Raw genomic sequence first — 18,160 nt, 5'->3', positions numbered from 1 at the left:
TAACGATGAGGTGGTCAGTATTCGGCTGGTCAGACATCTCAGAATCTCCAGAAGAAACGCCCACTGCGAGCTCCCGTGACCACTCCCGCCCCTGGTCCTCCACGTGCTCCGGTTCCTACTCCCTAGTCGTACTTTTACTTCTACTCATACTTCCTCTTCCACTCGCACCTCTACTTCTGGCTGCCCGCCTGCTCCGGCTCCGGTTCGCCTCGCCGCCCCTGCACCGAAGCAGTGCCGATATCATCCTGGTAAGCGCCCTTCAAGTTGTCTACCGCTCGAATTTGACTTGCCGTGTTGCTAATAGTTTCTTCTGTTCATGAAGGCAAACTAGAACGCGATTGGGAAGCGGGGGAGTGGGAGAACTGGGACTCAGATGCGGGGGGTCCTCGTGATGATGGGAGGAATAAGGATCTGTACCTTGCTGGCTTCAAGTACACCTATTGCGACAAAGAAGGCGGCCGGTCAGGCTGTACACTTGGGCATCATCAAGCCAGGGACCCAACACAGCCTATATATCGCAAGATATCAGACATGGAGGCTGCCGTTCTCAGAAAGATGAAGCGGAAGAGGGAGCACTCAGATTATCAGGCACCTGAATCCAACCGTTTTTTGAGATATAGGAGGTAACGTTACCATCCAGTCTTCACATCGTGTTCTGTGGCAAACAAACTTGGCCGGCTTTTGGATTGGTACTGTCTGTATCCAGGACATCAGAAGAATATATATCGGGTCTGCCAGAGCTTGATGAAGACTCTCATGTCTGGTATGACTGCGATGAGCTAGCTCACGAGCCTAGGGATAGGAAAGACACCCGGCGAGAAAACGTGATTGTAAAATTAGGAGACATTAGGGCAAGAACTCCAAGAGAGGAAGGTTTAAGTCGGATTCTAAGCCGGAGCATGAGGAAGCGGAATAAGAGGGAGAAGACGATTCCAAAGGCTGTGATGAGGCCCGGGAGTAATCAAGAAGAGTGTCTATGAACTATGTTTGGAGTGTGGATAGCGACCAGGTACATTTCTGAGTTTTAGTGTTTTGGCAAATTCATTTGTAATCTCATGATAGTGATGCCGGTGGCCCCGGGCCATGAACGGCTTAATGAAAAGGGAAAAATGTCCGGCATGATAGATAACCCCAGACTTCAGCTCTACCGGACGCGTTTGTCCAAACGAGACTTCTGAGGGTAGCATTTATCGCTTCACACTGCAATGTTCACTTTGCCAACTTAAACACAACCAACGCCCAATAGTCATTTAAGAAGAACCATGGGAAACCCCTAGAAACCTGACGACATTCTGAATGCACCGCCAGAGCATCTAGGTACTGCTCTGCGCATTTTCTGCACCAAGAACAAAGAAGCATGCGATACCATTGCCAAATATCTTTCCATTGTCAGAGAACAAAATCCTGACTGATCGGCCGAGCTACAATTTTTGCACAATTGCAAAAAGCCATTCTTGGAAACTGATAATAAAGATGGCGCGCGCTGGTTTCATGATGGTAAGCCCCCCTCCCCGAGCAGCAATCTCTGACAAATGCAGCACGTGTTAAGAGCTTAATACTGAGCTTTATATTGGAGAATGTATGTAGTTGAAGATTCCAGTGTTTGGAATGATTATGAAGAAGATCACTATGAACCTATGACACACTCCAGACAACCAAATGAAATACCCAGAGGGCTTCCTCTGGATATGTTGCGACAGGCGAGCTACGGAACAACGGTGCAAGAACAAAGCATGAGCCCTCTGCACCGCTTTCATCACCTTCAGCATTCCTCTGCTCAAGGAACCGGCATCTCAGTCAAGCGTGAGAGAGAAGAGCATGACGATCTGAAGATTTGTGAGCGCTGCGACCAGGCATTCACCGATGCCAACAACTCAAACGATGCTCGCACTTATCACACTTGTGAGTTTGTGACACTCAATGTCTTTAGAGTGCCAGTGTCCTGATGCTAGCTAATATTCAACAGCCCCTCTGCAGTTGGATGCTGAAGCCCCCAATGTGGTGCGAGTATGGGACACCTACACCAAAAGACACCCCGTGTCACAGGGTGACATACCCTGGAGGGTTCATTCACGAGTGCTGTGACACTAATGGAGGTGTCTCTAGATGTACCACAGGGCCTCACAGAGCAAAGGGTGATAAGAAGGTGAAGGGAGAGGAGCAATAAGCAGAGGACATGAAAGGGACAGGGGATACGCTTTGTTTCACTTAAATACTTCATCTCTAGGCTCAGGCTCTACCTCTGTAACCCTTGCAGGAGCCTAATACAATCTTGTAAAAAATCTAGCATAATTATTTTTAGAGCTATCAAACCTAGAGAAGTTCACACTGTGCTTAGGGGTGGCCTGGGCCATCTTGCAATGCCATTTGTAATTTCCCAGACGCGTTCACCCTTTGCCCGGTCCCTATACTCACACAACACAATACAAACAAGCACCAAGTTGAAAGCGATTCACCTCGAGCAGAATGGCTGTATTCGACAATATCAGCGACATCCTAAATGCACCACCAGATCATCTCAAGGCAGCGCTCAGAGTGCTATGCAGCAAGAACGGCGACGTGCAAAAGACCCTCACCGAATATCTCTCTACCCTTCACCAAGTATGCACCATTCCTTTGCTTGGCAGAGTAGATGCAGCTGGACTTTCAAGCCAGCAGTCAAAACAGCTGCACCAATTTCTCTCCAGTCGGAATTTCATTTATGTGAGCGATGTGAAGAGACATTTTTCGACTCTGAAAACAAGCACGGAGAGTGCAAGTACCACGATGGTATGTCTATCAGACCCACTTTTATGTACTTCCATCAGTCCGGTTAACAATTCCAGGGGAGTGTGAGCAAAACGAGGACGCCGAGATATGGGAAGAATGGGAAGAGTGGCGAGAGGGACCGATGACATTGGTGGAGAAAGATGAACATCCTGAGGGGTTCATCTGGACGTGCTGCAAAGGGGACGGTGATGCAAAGCCTTGTGAAGTTGGGGTTCATAAGCCCCAGGACAAGATTACAGTTGCCACGCAGCCGGATGCTGGTGTAGGTATGAAGCGAAAGAGGAACGACGATGATGCCAGTCTTCGCATCTGTGGACTTTGCAATAAAACGTTTGATGAAGGGGCTAATGGTCAATCTGCCTGCTCCTACCATCCAGGTAAGTTGAGACTTCATGTTCTAAACCCTTGAAGGAAAGATCCAGTTGGTCTTTTCGACAGCTAATCTAAATACTCTTGGCTCCTCTCGAGTTTGAATGAGCAGGGCGCTGCCTGGAATACTGCTACCTTTAGTGCCCCATCTCCCAAAGATACTCTTTATCACAGGGTGGCATATCCAGATGGATTCATATCCAAGTGCTGTAGCCGTGATGGCACGGAACCTGGGTGGAGGCATGGCCCGTACAAAGCCAGAGACGAGAAGAAAGTCTCAAGGTGTCATAGAACTATCTCAAATGAAGATCCTAGATGTTGGTGACAAAGACGAAGATAATGAGGAGAATGACAATCAGGAACGGGAGATGAAGAGAACTAAAACGAGGATTGTCAATTGGCAATGCTGATACTCATGAATGTGTTCCACACCTGAGTAGTAGGGTCAGAAGGCAAATAGGGATTGAACCTGATATATGTTTAGTCTCAAAGCAAACATCGCCATTTCACAATATACCACGGTACACATGGTCTTAGCTTTTAGTTTCTACATGTACACGCGATGGAAAAGTCTCAGAAGCAACTACACTCACAAATGGCTTACATGTTCGAAACAGTAGGGGTCTATCATTGAAACTGCTATCCCATTTTTCTTCAAAGATATTGTGATGTCCCCACTAATAACAAATATAATTGATCCCTGCTGCCACTGAACAATGGAGAACTGTCAAAGACCTTGTCTATAAGTCTATCAGCTACCTATTGTGGTAGGTTACGAATGGTGGCTGGATGTCACCAGGTCTTCCGTCGAGACGACGATGGAGCGGAGCACCTAGCAGCGCTGCCATTGTCGCCGCCCCGTATTCAAAACCGGCAGGTAGGCACCCAAGGATGGAAGTAAATTTGTGTACTGAAACTCCAGAATTCCCACGTTGTCCTTCTTCAACCACGACCACGACAGAAGACCTAACGCCACCAACCCTCTTCACAAATTTCATCCACAACCTGACTTTGGCATACCTACCCAGGCAACATGGCGGACAGGTGTATTCTGGCCATATCTGGCATCCCAGGGTTCAGCCAACCTCTAGGACGCCCACCTCCACCCATCATATCCCTCGGCGCACACGAAATAATTCTTCCCCGTCGGTGGCAATGTCGGTCTTGCAATTGTCAAACACTTTGCAACGCCTACGAGCTCCATCTCAACCCTCTAATATCACCCCCGATTCTTGTACAACCTGTTCGCCAGCAAGAAATCCTCTCCTCCTATCTTGAGAGCTCGTCTTCTGACTATGAGGATATTCCAAACATTATAGACTGGAAGCCAACAAAGCAGAAAGCGTCACACAAGCCTGAGAAGAACAAGGTACCCAAGCTGCAACCATCGACATGTTGGAACTGCAAAAAACCGATGATTCTGTCTTGCATCCTTCTCAACAAGTTTTCGAATCCAATTTGCACCCTTTCTGGCGTGAACCTGATCCCCAATCGGCTCACCCCAGCAGGCATCCAGTGCTGCGCTTGCGAACGACCACACTTCCTCTCCTCGCGCCCCTTCTCCGTGGACGAACAAGATCACCCACCATCCCAGCGTCCAACCACCCTCCATCCCAACAGCAAACCCCTCACTTACCAGTCCTCCGCCGCGCCTGGGGCCCGCGACCCTCGGCCTCCCTGCGCCCATTGTCTTCACCCCTCGACGCTCTACACCGCCCAGATCCACCAAAAGCTCACCCAGGAATCCTGCCAGGGCAACTGCTGGATCATTTCGAGATACGGCGAGCGGCTGGCCAAGATACAAGACTTGTTCACGCCTGTCTCCCTCCCTTGGCTCCTCCCCGACGCAAACCCAGATGATGAACCAAAGCAAGGGTTGTTACACCTGCACCTGAGACTATGTGAGGATCATGTCGGGGAATGTTCCTCTGCTGTGGGCGAGGAAAAACAGAGGAAGAACCGCGCGCAAAAGAGAGCGGAAGTGAGCGCGGCGAGGGCTACGGAGCGGGAGTATCCGACACGGTCAGGTCCGGGGGAGGGAACGTCGAGGGTGGATAGACGCGTTGCTGCTGCCGAGAGAAGGGTTGTCAACGCGGAGGAGAAGATGTCTGAGGCGGAGAAGAGAAGGGATGAAGTGGTGGAGAAGATTGGGGAGGCGAGGGTGTGGGTTTTGGGCGTGTTGACCGGTCGGCGGGCAAGTTACGAGCATGCGGAAGGTGGTATTGCTGATGATGGTGACGGCTCGGGTGAAGATGGTGATGATAACAGGGACGCTGGTGATAACAGGGACGCTGAGATGAAAGACGTCTCCGAGGCTGACGGGGGTGGGAATGATGATGGGGTGGGGCATGGGCAGGAGCGGGAGGGCGATGTGAATATGGATACGGTTGGAGAGAAGCTAGATGAGAGCCCAAAAAGAAGCCGGAAGAGAAAGGTGATTAACTGGGATGATGAATCGCTGCCCCAACCAGATCCAAGTCATGTAAGGTACTGCTCATACAGGGGAATCCCCTTGTATGAACCAAGGCCTGGAAGGAGGCGTTAGGTCTAAGGACGCGGATGTTGATACTTTACACTGTAGGGAAGAATGAGGAGGCGTGTTAATGATGGAGTGTAATAGAGCATGTAGACTAAGAATCTTATGTCTTATGATGTGATCCTATTCACTTTATTATACCCTCGAGCCTGTAAATTAGGTATCTTTCAAAGCCTAATAACTCTCTTCCAAGGTATATGTGTATCCGTACAGCAGATATGACTCGGTGAGGCCTGGCCATTTCTACTGGATACTTGATGGAACACGTGGACGTAGACAGACCAGTAGGTATCATGTCATTAAATCGGCGCCATGGCTCCTTCATCAGCCAGGCGCCCTTCTAGTAAGCACAGTTGAAAGGGTATATACAAAAATTCGACAGGTTATTTTCTCAACCCATGTTCGCCAGGGCCAAGAGGGCAAAAGCCATGGCAGCGACCGCCATCGGATGACATCTTGAACTTGATGAAGTAACTGGTGACCCTGCTGTCGAGGTTGCACCTGGTGGCGATTCAGGCACCACAACCGTGGAGACTGTCGCAGAGGCCCCGTTCGTATCCGATCCAGTACCACCACCACTAACACCAACACCTGGGGTCGCCGTTGTGCCGCCAGCACTCGAAACGGTCACTGCTGGTTCAGCTGTCAAACCGCACGCGCCCACCACCATGGACAGATCGTTAACGCTACCAAGTGCCGCAGGGGTGGAACCGCAGCTTGTAGCTTGCGTCATCCAAATAGAGTCTGTCTCGAGGTCGAACACGACTGTCTCACCCCATTAGTGTGACCGTGTATAACACTGTGGCGGACAGAAAACATACCATAAGCAGACCGTAGAAATGTGTCCCCCAAAAGGGTAAACTTCTTGCTTGGTGTAATGCCCAAGAAGCACGCAGGCGGGTTGCTGGGTACCTCTCTGATCATCTCCTTGTACGGGACTCTGATCTTGAGTCCATTGAAGGAGAAGTCCAGGGTTCCGTTCATGGATGTCAAACCGCAGTCGATGCGGTAAAACCCGTTGTCATCCTCTTTGTCCGCCCCAAAGTCCTTCGCGATCGTCGCTGCAAGATCGGGTGGAAGCAGTGTCATTGTCGACCCGGAGTCCAGGAACACGGGCATCTTGCTGCCCTCATACACTTTTGTATCGTTGTTGGGTGGCGTGATAGCAATCGAATTCATGTCGACCCAGAAACGAGGCACTTGGTCCGGTGAGTTGTTGGCATCAATAATGGGCAGCTTGGCCAAGGGACCGGCGAATTTCGAGGGGTCAACACCACCAAACACAATGACTCCTTCCTTCTCCTCTTTACTACCCAGCGCGAGGGTGTATGCCTTTGCTCTGATAGCGTTCTGGGCAACAAGCTGATCGACAAAGTTTTTGTATTTGGTGGCAATGCCCTTCCCATACCCAATACCCAGAATACCCGAGAAAGTATCTTCTGTTGCGGTGGCCACGCCAAACTGGACGGCCTGCAGGGCGGTGGCTGTCCCGGCAAGAGTGATGGTGTCTTCAAAATACGTGATGTTGGCAGTACCGATGCCATACTTCAACGTCTTGGTGGTCCCCAGCGATTTGGCTGTCGAAGATGTATTGCCATCGTACCGGCCGACTTGCTGGCAGAATGCTGCGTCGGCGCCCTGGACGGTGGTACAATCTGGATTCACCCACAGCTCAAATGATCCTGTATCCAACTGCACGAAAACCGGCTGTGGTGGTGTACCAATGCTCACTAGAGACTTGTTAGCTTCACGACGGTCACCTCACAGAACACAGGATGTATGTACGTTGGGCGTAGTACGCGATGTCAGACCGGTTAGCTAACTGGAGCTGAACACCACGCTTCTTGGAAAAGTGGTTGGCATTGGTTGAGTGAACGATGGGCAGATGAACGCAGCCGTCGTCATGCGCTATTACCGACGAGTTTATGAGCTTTATCGGGGCATGTGTGTGCGATGCCGAGACATTTGTTGGTGGTATCGTGGTGTTTGTGAATGGCAAGGAGGAAGCTACCGCATGGCCGCTAAAAGTTGAGGAGAGGAGCAATACGGATGCGGAAAGGAGCAAGGAAAATGCCATTGCTGGCAAGTATGGTGTCGGCGGACTACCACGACGGCGTCTGCATCGGCAACGATATCGAGGTTGACACACCAGGCGAATTCCAGAGGGGTATGTGACTATAAAAACGGCCGGCCGGTTCCGCGAGAAAAAGAGATATAAAAACACAGAAATGAAGGTACCAAAAGAAGGTATCGAGACCAAGTTCCCAAGCTCGCCGGCGGCTCTGGACCGCACCAATACGCCTAGGGCAAGAAACAAAACAGAAAGAAAGATTGGCTTCTTAGAGACACAACAAGGCAAAAGAGAAAGAAATGAAAGGAAAGGAAAGGCAGGAGAAAAGCAACAAAGCACCACACAGTGGTCAGTGTCGAGTAGAAACCAAGGTAAATGGCAAAGAAGGAGAATTAGGTGGTGTGAAACAAGAAGAGAGCTGGGGAAAGGGTATCTGTGTGCGAGTACGCTCGGTACGACCCTGTGCGGTTGTAATGTCTCATCCCACAACTTTCTGGGTGGATACGCACATGGGAGCTCTCTCTCTGGAAGAAGATCAGGAGGTGTCGAGGACCAGGGACCTGTAGCTACACAACAGCTACACTCTAGCCTCAACATGAGGCTGGTGGTGAGGCTCAGTGAGCAATTGATGGCCGACGGAGGACTCGCGCTTGACGGAGACAGGGCGAGAATGCCGAGTTGGTCAATGCCATGGTGCTCTTGATGGCTGTCAGTGGCAGTCGGATCTCTCGAGCTGTGACAATGAGGGTGATCAAACACTTGAGAGGATCATGTCGCAGCGAGGACCCTGCGTCTCTGAATAAGGTTTCTTGGAGACAGGGGTCTGCAAACCCCCAACGTCTCAGGGGACAAGGCCTGGGCCAATCACATCCCTGCTCCCTGCACACCCCACAAAACATCAAACCGGAAACATTCCCACATTGCACTGATCATTCACAATACATAGCTACACTACCTACTCCGTACACAGCCATGTTATCAGTCACTCGTCAAAGTCAGCAACTCGAAGGACAACTTTTCCCGTCGTCTGCCCGCTCTCCAACTTCTCAAAGGCCGCCCCGTACTCCTCAAACGACCAAACGCTATCCACCGTCGGCCTGACTTTGCCTGCCTCGATCAGTTGTCCAATCTCTGTCAAGTCTTCCCCAAGAGGCTCAACGATGAAGAAATTGCTGTTCACGCCCTCCTTTCCAACAAGATGGCTTGGCCTAGCACTTTCAGGAGGAGCGCAAATACTGACCATCTTGCCCTGATCTTTGATAGCGAACCAACAGCCCTCCAACGTCTTCCCTCCAACCATGTCCAAAACGACGTCAACCTCCCTTTCAGGCGACGCCCATTGCCGAAGAGAAGTTTCCTTATAGTTCACCACCTCACTTGCTCCCAATTCCTTCACGTGGGCAATTTTATTCGGTCCGCAGAGCCCTACCACTTCGCATCCCGCCAGAGCAGCAAGCTGTACCGCCCAACTTCCAACACCACCAGTCGCCCCCGTAATGAGCACTCGTTTTTTTGCGTTCTCCTCTCTCGCAGGATTTTTTCCTTCAAGAAGGCCTTCTTTATTCAGGCCACCATGTGTAAACAAGGCTTGCCAAGCGGTCAACGAGCTCAAGGGCGTTGCAGCTGCCCGGATCCATCCCAAATTCTTTGGTATCATTGCCAGCTCTGAAATACGGGCAAGTGCGTATTCGCGGGCCGCACCGGGACGGGTCGCCTCAATCCGGCAGTAGACTTTGTCCCCTGGCTTGAACCCTCCGGTGTATGCGGGGGGCAAGGAGACAATGACACCTGCGAGATCTTGAGAGGGCACGGGGGTTTTGGTGGAGGGGATCACATCTGGGAATGCGGCAGCCCAGGTGAGCTCGCCTTTGCAGGGCGCGGTAGTGTATACTTTGATGAGCACGTCAGAAGGGTGAGAAGGTACGGGCAGCGGTGAGGTGGTCAGGGTAAGGGAAGGAGAATGAGGCGACAGTTGGAGAAGAGTCTTCATTGACAGTGGTAGCGAAGACATTGCGTCACAAGAAGGTGAATCGTGAGTTTTCCAAGGTAAGTGTCACTGAGCAGACGAGTGAGTGCTCCAGCCAGATATTGCCTCACTGGGTAACTTTTATATGTCTTTCACAAGCAGCCAAGATTTGGTCGTGACTAATCGGTGCTGTGTGACCTACATGAAGCTGTCGATTTCAGGTTCGTATACCGATGTGAGATCAAGTCCAGCAATCACTTCTCCGAGGGGTTCAGGAGAAAGCTAAGCCCATGGTGCTTGTGCATTACTCAGCAAATTGAAAATGAGATTTCCTCACGATGCATGGGCAGAGTAAGCACGGAGCAATATGTAAAAAGAAGCATGTGCTTTGCTGCCTTGAAGTGATATGCATCGGTGCCTTATGTGCCTTGCCTTGTTGCCTTGTGGAGGACTTGGGCGGTGAGGGTGGGGCTCAACTGAAAAGGGGCCTGGAAGCAACATCTTTCTCTGTTACCTATAAACTTACCTCTTCTCCTTCACATCAGCTAGTATGCCACCACCACCTCCGCCATCAGGCTTCACCTTCACATTTTCACCAAACCTCTCCGCCTACAATGTTACAGTTGGCGACCTCCTCGAGGTCCGTTGGCCTCATGTGCCGCTCCTCAAACACCTAGCAACCGGTGCCCTGGTATTTTCGCACGATGACCACATCCTGCTCATCCAGCGCGCCCCAGACGACTCGATGCCACTCAAATGGGAGATTCCCGGCGGTGCTTGTGACGTTGAAGATGAGACTGTCTTGCATGGGCTGGCGAGGGAATTGTGGGAGGAGAGCGGGCTTCTCATGATACATGCGGTCGAGCTGGTATCAAAAGATGTGTTTCTAACGCGAAGTGGGAGAACTGTAGAGAAGATGACATTCGAGGCAGAGGTGCAAACCCCAAGCATATCTGAGAGACCGGTGGTGACACTTGACCCTCAGGAGCATGTGCGGTTCCTCTGGGCTACCGAGGAAGAGTGTCGGGCGGGCAAGATCAACTGGGACGGGGAGGAAGTGACCATCGATTTTACCACCAAGGATCAACATAGAGTTATCATGACTGGTTTCAAGATCAGGAGAGAGAGGAATCAACTTGTAGGAGTTAAGAGAAAAGATGTATAGTAGCTTAACCCTAACCCCTGTTATGATTCTTCGATCCTCCCGCATCAGCCAGCAGCAACATGTTAAAGTGCCCCACATGTCAGCTGCCCACGCGACGCGACTGTCCGCATTCCCGCTGTCCGTCAGATATTCTGTCGTCGTTCACGCAGCCTCATGCTCATGCTCGCCGGGTAAACACAAAGATCCAATGGAGGCCGGCTTCGACCCAGCTCAACCTTTCCGGGGCGTTGTCATCTGCTGCACCAGCATCCCGCCCGACCTCAGGGTAACTAAAACCTGACCTCAACCAACCCATTACCGCGCCGTGTTCCAGCTAACCAGAGCTCCCCAACCGTAGGAAGACATCGCCTCGAAAACGATCGAACTGGGAGGTCTCCACAAGTATGACCTCACCCCCGAATGCACACATCTGATCGTCGGAAACTACGACACCGCAAAGTACCGCCATGTCGCCAGAGAGCGCCCCGACATCAAGCCCATGGCTACTGCCTGGGTCGAGGCCGTCCGGGATCTCTGGGTGAGGGATGCCGAGATCGACTTTGCCGCCCTGGAAAAACAATGGCAGATGCGCGCCTTCGAGAGGGATGGAGGAACTATGGACCCAAACCACCCCCGCGGCCAGCTTCTCTGTTGCACAACTGGCATCGAGGACCCCGCCGCCCGTCAGGAAATCGCAAATTTGATCGAAGCCAACGGTGGGCGCTACACTGGCGATCTCGTCAAGGACGTCACGCACCTGATTGCCCAGAAACCCGAAGGCAAGAAATATTACGCCTCCAAGAGATGGGGCCAACAGACCGTGTCGGTCGAGTGGGTCAGAGACAGTGTCGAACGAGGCATGATCTTGGATGAGAGGTACTACGACCCTGTGTTGCCTCCGGAAGAAAGGGGTGTCGGTGCTTGGAACAAGGAACGGGCACAGCACGCTGCTATGGGAAAGCGGTTGAGAGAAAATGCCGCCGCCCAGGAGGATGGAAAGCGAAAGCTGCGCAAGACTGCCAGTATGAAGCTTAATAGTCAGAGAGATAACCTTTGGGGGGACATTTTAGGCATGGGCAAGCCACCACAGCCCGAGACCGCCGAACCTTTCGAGACCGCCCCGCAACAACCTGCTCCCTCAGCGTCTTTTCAGCATGTCACACAACCATCACTTTCAGGCCCAAATCCCACGAAGTCAATGGACACCCAAGGCTCAAAGCTCTCGCCTTTCGGTCGCCCCGATGAAAGCGGCGTGTTCGCCTCATGTTGCTTCTTCATCCAGGGGTTCTCGGCCAAAAAGACCGAGATGCTTCTCAACACTGTGGCCTCTTTGGGGGGCGTGATATGCCATTCTCTAGAAGAAGTTTCCTCGGCATCTGGTGCTCAGATGGCACATCGATTCTTTATTATACCGCAGGACTCTCCTCCCGAGATACAGCCAAAATTCCCCGAGAACGTCAGCATCATTACCGAATTTTATATTGAGAAATGCCTCCACAACAAGCGCTTTTTCCACCCAACAGACCATGTCATCGGGCGTCCATTCCCAACATTTCCCATTCCGGGTTTTGAGAAGCTCTCCATCTGCACGTCCAACTTCACTGGCGTCGACCTCAACCAGATGGACAAGTCCATCAGGCAATTGGGGGCGAGATACGAAGAGCGATTCACTGCCGATATCTCCATATTAGTCTGCCCGACGCTCTCTGGGATCAGGCCGCAGAAGTTGAAGCTTGCGTTGGAGTGGAAAATACCTGTTGTGAATGCCGGTTGGTTGTGGAAATGCATATCTACGGGCTCTATTGTTCCTATCCGGGACTTCCTATTTCCAGAGCTAAAGCAGCAGGATTTGCAGGGCCCAAAGCACACCATGGCACATGAGCCTCCCGAGGCCACGAAGGGCAGGCAGAAGCCCAAGCAAGCAGCAAGAGACACGGTAGACCAGGACTTGTTGTCCAAGCCAACTGCCACGACCAAGCCTACACGTCGCTCAGATATCGATGCGTCAGCTTTTGCCCATGAGAAGACGGACACAGTCGCTAAACCGCCTAAAAAGAGAATGGCGCCAGAAGACTCCTTCTTGACGACGGCCAATACGCACTTTGAAACAGCACCCACTCACCATGCTCCCAGCGAATCTACCAAAACCCCTTCCAATGAGACACCCAGAGCGCCTATCTCGGAAGCCTTACCCAACTGTCTGAATAGGCCCTCTTCCTCCTCCTCGGCTTCTTCGCGATCCGGACAGGCACCAGAAACTCACAAGCCCCTTAGCCGCACACGCTCCGAAGTGGCCGATTCTGAGGCCACCGATGGCGATGTCGGGCAATCAGCAGACGCGGCCTCTCCCCTCCATTCTATACCCGAGGTGGAAGCACGCAAAGACAACGCAGAAAAGTTGCGGGCAATGCGTGCAGAACAGGAGCGTATCGCTCTGTCAGAAAAGCTAACATCCGCCCTTCTCAAGAGGACAACCAGCACAGTCATCGCCGCCGGGTCAGAGAGTGCCGGACTCACGGCTGACCGGTTATCCTCTATGGAAGGTGACAGGCAGCAGCCCCAAGCCAAGAGACGCAAGAGAGAGATCTTGGGCAGGGCCATCTCCAATGTGTCGGCCGTGTCCAACCTATCGGCAGCTAGCAGCTCCGAGCAGAAGGATGCAGAAAATGGCTCGCTCGGGGACAAGGACAAATCACAGGGACCGCTTGTGTCGAGCTCGCAGCTCCATTTTGAGGATCCGCAGTCGAGAAAGGCAAAGGCGGCGTTGCTTGGTAAACTGACGGGGAGCACTGTGGAGGGGGGTGGGAAGTTGACGGCAGAGCAAGGCTTTGTCACGATTGGCGATTTGGGTGGTTATGGGCCTTCCAATAACGCTTCGAGTGCTGGGGCTGGGGCTGGGGCTCTGCCGCAGAGGAGGACTGCGAGGAGAAGGTAGACAAGGTATCTTGATTGTTTCATTTCTTGTGATATTGCTAGGCACAGCAAGCAGGTTATGGAGTTTATGTCGGGCTTGGAAGGAAGGTCAGGCTCTCATGTATGTGAGATTATGTATAGAGATACGTTGGGCCACACGATGGTAGGATTGGGAAACGTGGTTTTGTGTTGGGGAAGGCCAAAAGCAGGGTATATAGCAGATAAAGCCAGCATTAATGAGATGATCAACATGAGATCCCCAACGAACCTCAAAGGACATCTAATACGCTTTTCAGGGTGCTTAGAAGAACAAGCAGATTGTGAGGGATGTTTGTGATGCGAAACACAGACTTGTAGGTGTATTATTGTTGAGTAAACATAAAACTAAAATAAATGGGTATCTTTGGTGCCCTGTTTCTTTCCAGATGTCCTCCCATTTGCTTGCCACACTTTATCCTTTTCCCTGATGAGTATCCTCCTGACTTCGCAGTTGTCCCCCGCTACTTCCGAAGCAGTTCCTCAGCCCTCTGGCCATCCCACCAGAGGTATCTATCAAAATCTAAATCATCACAAAACCAACGTTATGAACAAAGGAAAATCATAAACAAGCAATGTCAACAACCTCCGTGAAATCACCCCCGGATTTTTAAATCCCTCCCCTTAATATCCACCTTCCAAATCGTTTCATTTTCATCACAAGAATTCCTCCCACAAAAAAAGAAAAACAAAAAAAAAAAAAAGCAAGATTAAAATAGGTATATCTCCAAGTCCTCCTCACAAATACTGAACAGCATCCGTCAAAACACTCAGCAGCGTAGCAGCCGCCCCTCCCACCCCAATCGCCCCCGCCGTCTCCTTCCAGTGGCTCTTCCTCAAAGCCGACCTATCATCTTCCCTCGACCTGTCTCTGTACCGGTTGCCATTACTGTTCTCTCGGCTGTACCGATCCCTATCTCTATCCCTGTCGGTGTATTGGCGGTTGCGGCGCTCCCGCTCCCGGTCTCGTTCCCGCTCACGTTCCCTCTCCCTCTCCCTCTCCCTCTCCCTCTCCCTCTCCCTCTCCCTCTCCCTCTCCCTCTCCCTCTCCCTCTCCCTCTCCCTCTCCCTGTCGCGGGAACTACCTCTGCGAGGCCGGTCCCTCTCTCTTTCACGTTCCCGTTCCCGTTCCCGCTCCCGCTCCCGTTCACGCTGCTCGCGAGCCCGACTGTCCCGATCACCGGACCGGTCATCCCTGGCTCTGTCATCTCGGTCTTGGTTGTCCCGCTCAGAACGGCGTCGACCCTTTTCGCGGTGGGAGCGATCTGTGTAATAGCCGGGAGAGATGTCCCTCGGTCCATCGTTGAACCGGACGTGGTTCTGTTTCAAGATCGGCTTCGGCTCAACAGTGGCCGAGGGTGAGACCCTACTGCCTTCGCCGTAGCCGCTATCAGGGGTCGAGATAATGATGGGGTGGGCTCTTGCACCCTTGTCTTCGGGGCGGTATTTATCGGGGGTGTAGCCTCTGGGTATGTATTTGGTGCGTGCCACCTCCTGGCGGTAATCACGTTGATCGTCGGAGGAATCGCCATCATCCCAGTGTGCCGGTTGGGGTGGGTTGTTGTTGCTCCGAATTCTTGCACCTCCGCCTCCACGCATCCTTCGTCCCTCGGGGTATCCTCGAGGGCGTGCTCGGTTGGGGGGTTCATAGATCTCGCTTGGAGCATTGGATGGGCCTCTTGCGTTTCGGACTTCGGCAGTCTGTCTGGCATACTCGGCAATTTGCTCGGGGGACAGCTTGCCAAGGACTGCAACAAAGGTCGGTCTGGCCTCGTAACGCACACCAGCTCTCTCGAGAACGACAGGCGATACAAGGCTGCGCTTGATTCTGGTCCAGGTCGCGTCCAGTGGGATCTGTTTGCCTCGACCATCGGGGGCTAGGTTACTGTGCTGCCGAGCTTGTTGCTGCCGATGTTGGTGATAAGAAAGATCATTCCCGGCATGAGGGACCGAGAGCGACACTTGGCTGGTGTAGGGAGGCGGTGGTGTCACGGTCGATGAACTTGGGGACAAGGCTCTGGTGTAAGGGGGCGGGAACTGAGAGGATGGCGAAGCGTATCGAGGAGGCCTCGAGTACTGGCCATCGTAAGAGATGGCATCTGCTCCAGGGATCTGCAGCGGCTGAACCCCAGGAGGCAAATACCGATTTCCTGGCGATGTTCCAGGAGACAGGTTGTAGTTGGGTGGTGGGCCGCGTGAGCCCAGGCGTCCAGGCATCTTGTTAGCTTCGTACAAGTCAAGGGTGAGAATATCTCGCGTTGATATCAAGGTCGTTTGAGAAACAGGGTTGGACTCGGAGTCGGAGGGTTCAGATGATGTGCAGTAGTCATAGCTGAGATGTGATGAATGGTTAGAGATGGCAGGAGGTTGTAAATGTCGATGGACTTGAAGGGTTTTCTCTGTGTCCGAGGTCGGGATCCGTCGTCGTCCCTCGTTACTAATGGGGGCATCACCATGGTTGGGTCTTGGGTCCGGGTTGGGCACTGGGTAGGATGAGGAAGCACCCTGCTCTCCCATTGGCGGTTGGGTGCCCCATTCGAGCAGTCCGCGAACAGAAGGGGGTGTTCCGTCCTGAGGGGCTTTGTGCGATTCGAGCTCGCGTATGTATGCCCGAAGGACTTCCTGTTGACCGTGTGAGTCCAGGCTTCAAAAACTTGGGTTATGACTTGACGTGCAAGCCCAAACATACCTTGTTGTTGCGGAGGACGTCTGACGAGAACCCCTCGTTTTCGAACTCAGTCTTGAACTCTTGCCACAGCTCTTCTTGGTGCTCTCCCACTGGTGAACCTCGTCTTTTTTGAAACAAGCGGTTGGCAACGATATCCACCTTGTTCTTGATGTCTTCCATCTGCGAGTTGTTGTCTAATTTCACCAGCGAATGATGCACCTTTGATGGGTTGTGTAGCTGCACCATGTCCAGAAAGTTGAAAAGTTTGGCCTTTTGGGAGACCACGCGCTCCCTGACTAGGTCAATCTTGAGTGCCTTGTCGGTTGGGTCTTCATCAGGGGTCCTGGAGGAATCCCGGCTCTCGGCTCCCATGCCATTCGAGACAGCGCTGGCACCACCATATTTTTCGATAAGCGTGTTCACCTGCTTGATGGTGTAGTCGCTCTCCTGGACGAGCCTGGTCAGCTCCTCATGATAGACGCCATTTGGACTGTCATGATTGGACGATCCCGGTTGGTTGAGAAGGGAGTCGGCGTCCTGGACCTCGTCGCGTAGGTGCTTGAGGACCCTTTGGAGACTGCCAACAGCCTTGCTCAGTTTACTGAAATCCGGGCCAGCAGTCCGAGAACGGCGATACAACTGTTGTGCAAGGGCATCGACCGACTCGACGCGCAACACGCGGTCGTTCGCAACCGTCATCGAGGTAGGGTCGGGTTGGGAAGCCCAAAAAAAGAAATGCCAGCTTGGGGTCTACTGTTCTTGACAAGATCAACACCCCTCTGGAAGGGGGTCGTGGAGGCTTTTTGGTCCAGAAAAGACAGGTCTTTGTTTTTGGTCTCGGGGGATCTCGAAAAGCTTGGTGATGTGTCTTGAGTACGGATGGGAGGCGGGAATGGTGGGAGCTGGGGAGCTGGAGAGCTTTTAGGCACTCGATGTGTTTGACAACAAGATGCTCAGGCTGGAATGGTGGAAGCAAGCACAGTCGAGATGATTGGGCTGCTGCAAGTAGAAGAGATGAGTAAAGAGAGACTGATCTGAGGAACCAATGGAGCGGGCTGTGTAACGGATAAGGAGATGGCCCGGAGGTGCTAAGCAGAGGCCATCATGACCTGGGGCGTCTGTTCCTTCGCTGGGTGCCCGCCCCGTTGTTTGCTGACGAATGAGGCACGAGTGATCACCCAACGAGCATGTGGGAGGGGTGCTTTCTGGAACCAGATACATATATGTCATCGAATCGCGGCACTAGCGGCGGTACGCAGCAGAGAAATCAACACTGCTGCTGCCCAAACGTTCTAATGTTAGCATGCCCGAGGGTTACCAAGCAATTCGGTTCTTGTTGAGGCAATCATCCTAACACGTAGGTCGGTATCAGAATGCGGCGCGGAGTATAGCATCACGAGCATATGGTTGCAAGTCGCCTCTTTCGCCCGGGGCGATATCAAGCAGCAACTAGCCGTCTGCAAATACATGTTGTCCACCCAGTGAACACAGTCGACCAAGGCTGGGTGCGTCAGAATCTTGTCACATCACCAGTAGGCGAGTGTAGTTTTGTGGTGGTCTCGTTGAAAACGCAGGTGTCAGAGCATGGCTTGCAGTTTTCAGTTTCCAGTTTCCAGGTTGGAAGGCTTGGAAGTTCCAGACGGCCTTGCGAATCTGCCGGCGAGACCAGAGGTGGTGTGGTGGGCAGG

The 18,160-nt window shown here is 52.3% G+C and overlaps 5 protein-coding genes across 5 annotated transcripts; 2 read left to right on the top strand and 3 right to left on the bottom strand.

The window, feature by feature from the left end:
* Window positions 1-4,171: 4,171 nt before the first annotated feature.
* Window positions 4,172-5,689, top strand: QC763_701360 (uncharacterized protein; the record flags this gene model as incomplete). The annotated part of the gene is made up of 2 exons (XM_062915153.1): window positions 4,172-5,620; window positions 5,684-5,689. The coding sequence occupies 2 exons, from the start codon at window positions 4,172-4,174 to the stop codon at window positions 5,687-5,689; spliced, it is 1,455 nt and encodes a 484-aa protein (XP_062762209.1).
* A 195-nt stretch (window positions 5,690-5,884) lies between these two features.
* Window positions 5,885-8,529, bottom strand: QC763_701370 (uncharacterized protein). The gene is made up of 3 exons (XM_062915154.1): window positions 7,460-8,529; window positions 6,496-7,404; window positions 5,885-6,439 (listed from the first exon to the last, which is right to left on the bottom strand). The coding sequence occupies exons 1-3, from the start codon at window positions 8,340-8,342 to the stop codon at window positions 6,066-6,068; spliced, it is 2,166 nt and encodes a 721-aa protein (XP_062762208.1). The 5' UTR covers window positions 8,343-8,529; the 3' UTR covers window positions 5,885-6,065.
* A 198-nt stretch (window positions 8,530-8,727) lies between these two features.
* On the bottom strand, window positions 8,728-9,756 carry QC763_701380 (uncharacterized protein; the record flags this gene model as incomplete). The annotated part of the gene is made up of 1 exon (XM_062915155.1): window positions 8,728-9,756. The coding sequence occupies one exon, from the start codon at window positions 9,754-9,756 to the stop codon at window positions 8,728-8,730; it is 1,029 nt and encodes a 342-aa protein (XP_062762207.1).
* Window positions 9,757-10,114: 358 nt separating this feature from the next.
* DPB11 (protein kinase activating protein dpb11) lies at window positions 10,115-14,043 on the top strand. Its single transcript, XM_062915156.1, has 2 exons — window positions 10,115-11,141; window positions 11,214-14,043. The coding sequence occupies exons 1-2, from the start codon at window positions 10,869-10,871 to the stop codon at window positions 13,788-13,790; spliced, it is 2,850 nt and encodes a 949-aa protein (XP_062762206.1). The 5' UTR covers window positions 10,115-10,868; the 3' UTR covers window positions 13,791-14,043.
* Window positions 14,044-14,542: 499 nt separating this feature from the next.
* On the bottom strand, window positions 14,543-18,112 carry QC763_701400 (uncharacterized protein; the record flags this gene model as incomplete). The annotated part of the gene is made up of 2 exons (XM_062915157.1): window positions 16,494-18,112; window positions 14,543-16,426 (listed from the first exon to the last, which is right to left on the bottom strand). Exons 1-2 carry the CDS (start codon window positions 17,169-17,171, stop codon window positions 14,543-14,545), a joined length of 2,562 nt encoding a protein of 853 aa, XP_062762205.1. The 5' UTR covers window positions 17,172-18,112.
* Between the last annotated feature and the right edge of the window lie 48 nt (window positions 18,113-18,160).

This window comes from Podospora pseudopauciseta (assembly GCF_035222475.1).
Source record: "Podospora pseudopauciseta strain CBS 411.78 chromosome 7 map unlocalized CBS411.78m_7, whole genome shotgun sequence".
Taxonomy (NCBI): Eukaryota; Fungi; Ascomycota; class Sordariomycetes; order Sordariales; family Podosporaceae; genus Podospora; species Podospora pseudopauciseta.
Note: the sequence above shows the minus strand (reverse complement) of the source record. Positions and strands in the feature narration are given on the sequence as shown.

Excerpts from the sequence above, each read along its gene's own strand:
- QC763_701370 (XM_062915154.1), bottom strand. The coding sequence starts at position 8,342 with ATGTTGAGGCTAGAGTGTAGCTGTTGTGTAGCTACAGGTCCCTGGTCC. Across the intron at positions 7,405-7,459 it reads CATCGCGTACTACGCCCAAC|TGAGCATTGGTACACCACCA; the intron begins GTACATACATCC and ends ACAAGTCTCTAG. Across the intron at positions 6,440-6,495 it reads ATTTCTACGGTCTGCTTATG|TCGTGTTCGACCTCGAGACA; the intron begins GTATGTTTTCTG and ends GGGGTGAGACAG.
- DPB11 (XM_062915156.1), top strand. The coding sequence starts at position 10,869 with ATGTATAGTAGCTTAACCCTAACCCCTGTTATGATTCTTCGATCCTCC. Across the intron at positions 11,142-11,213 it reads GCATCCCGCCCGACCTCAGG|GAAGACATCGCCTCGAAAAC; the intron begins GTAACTAAAACC and ends CCCCAACCGTAG.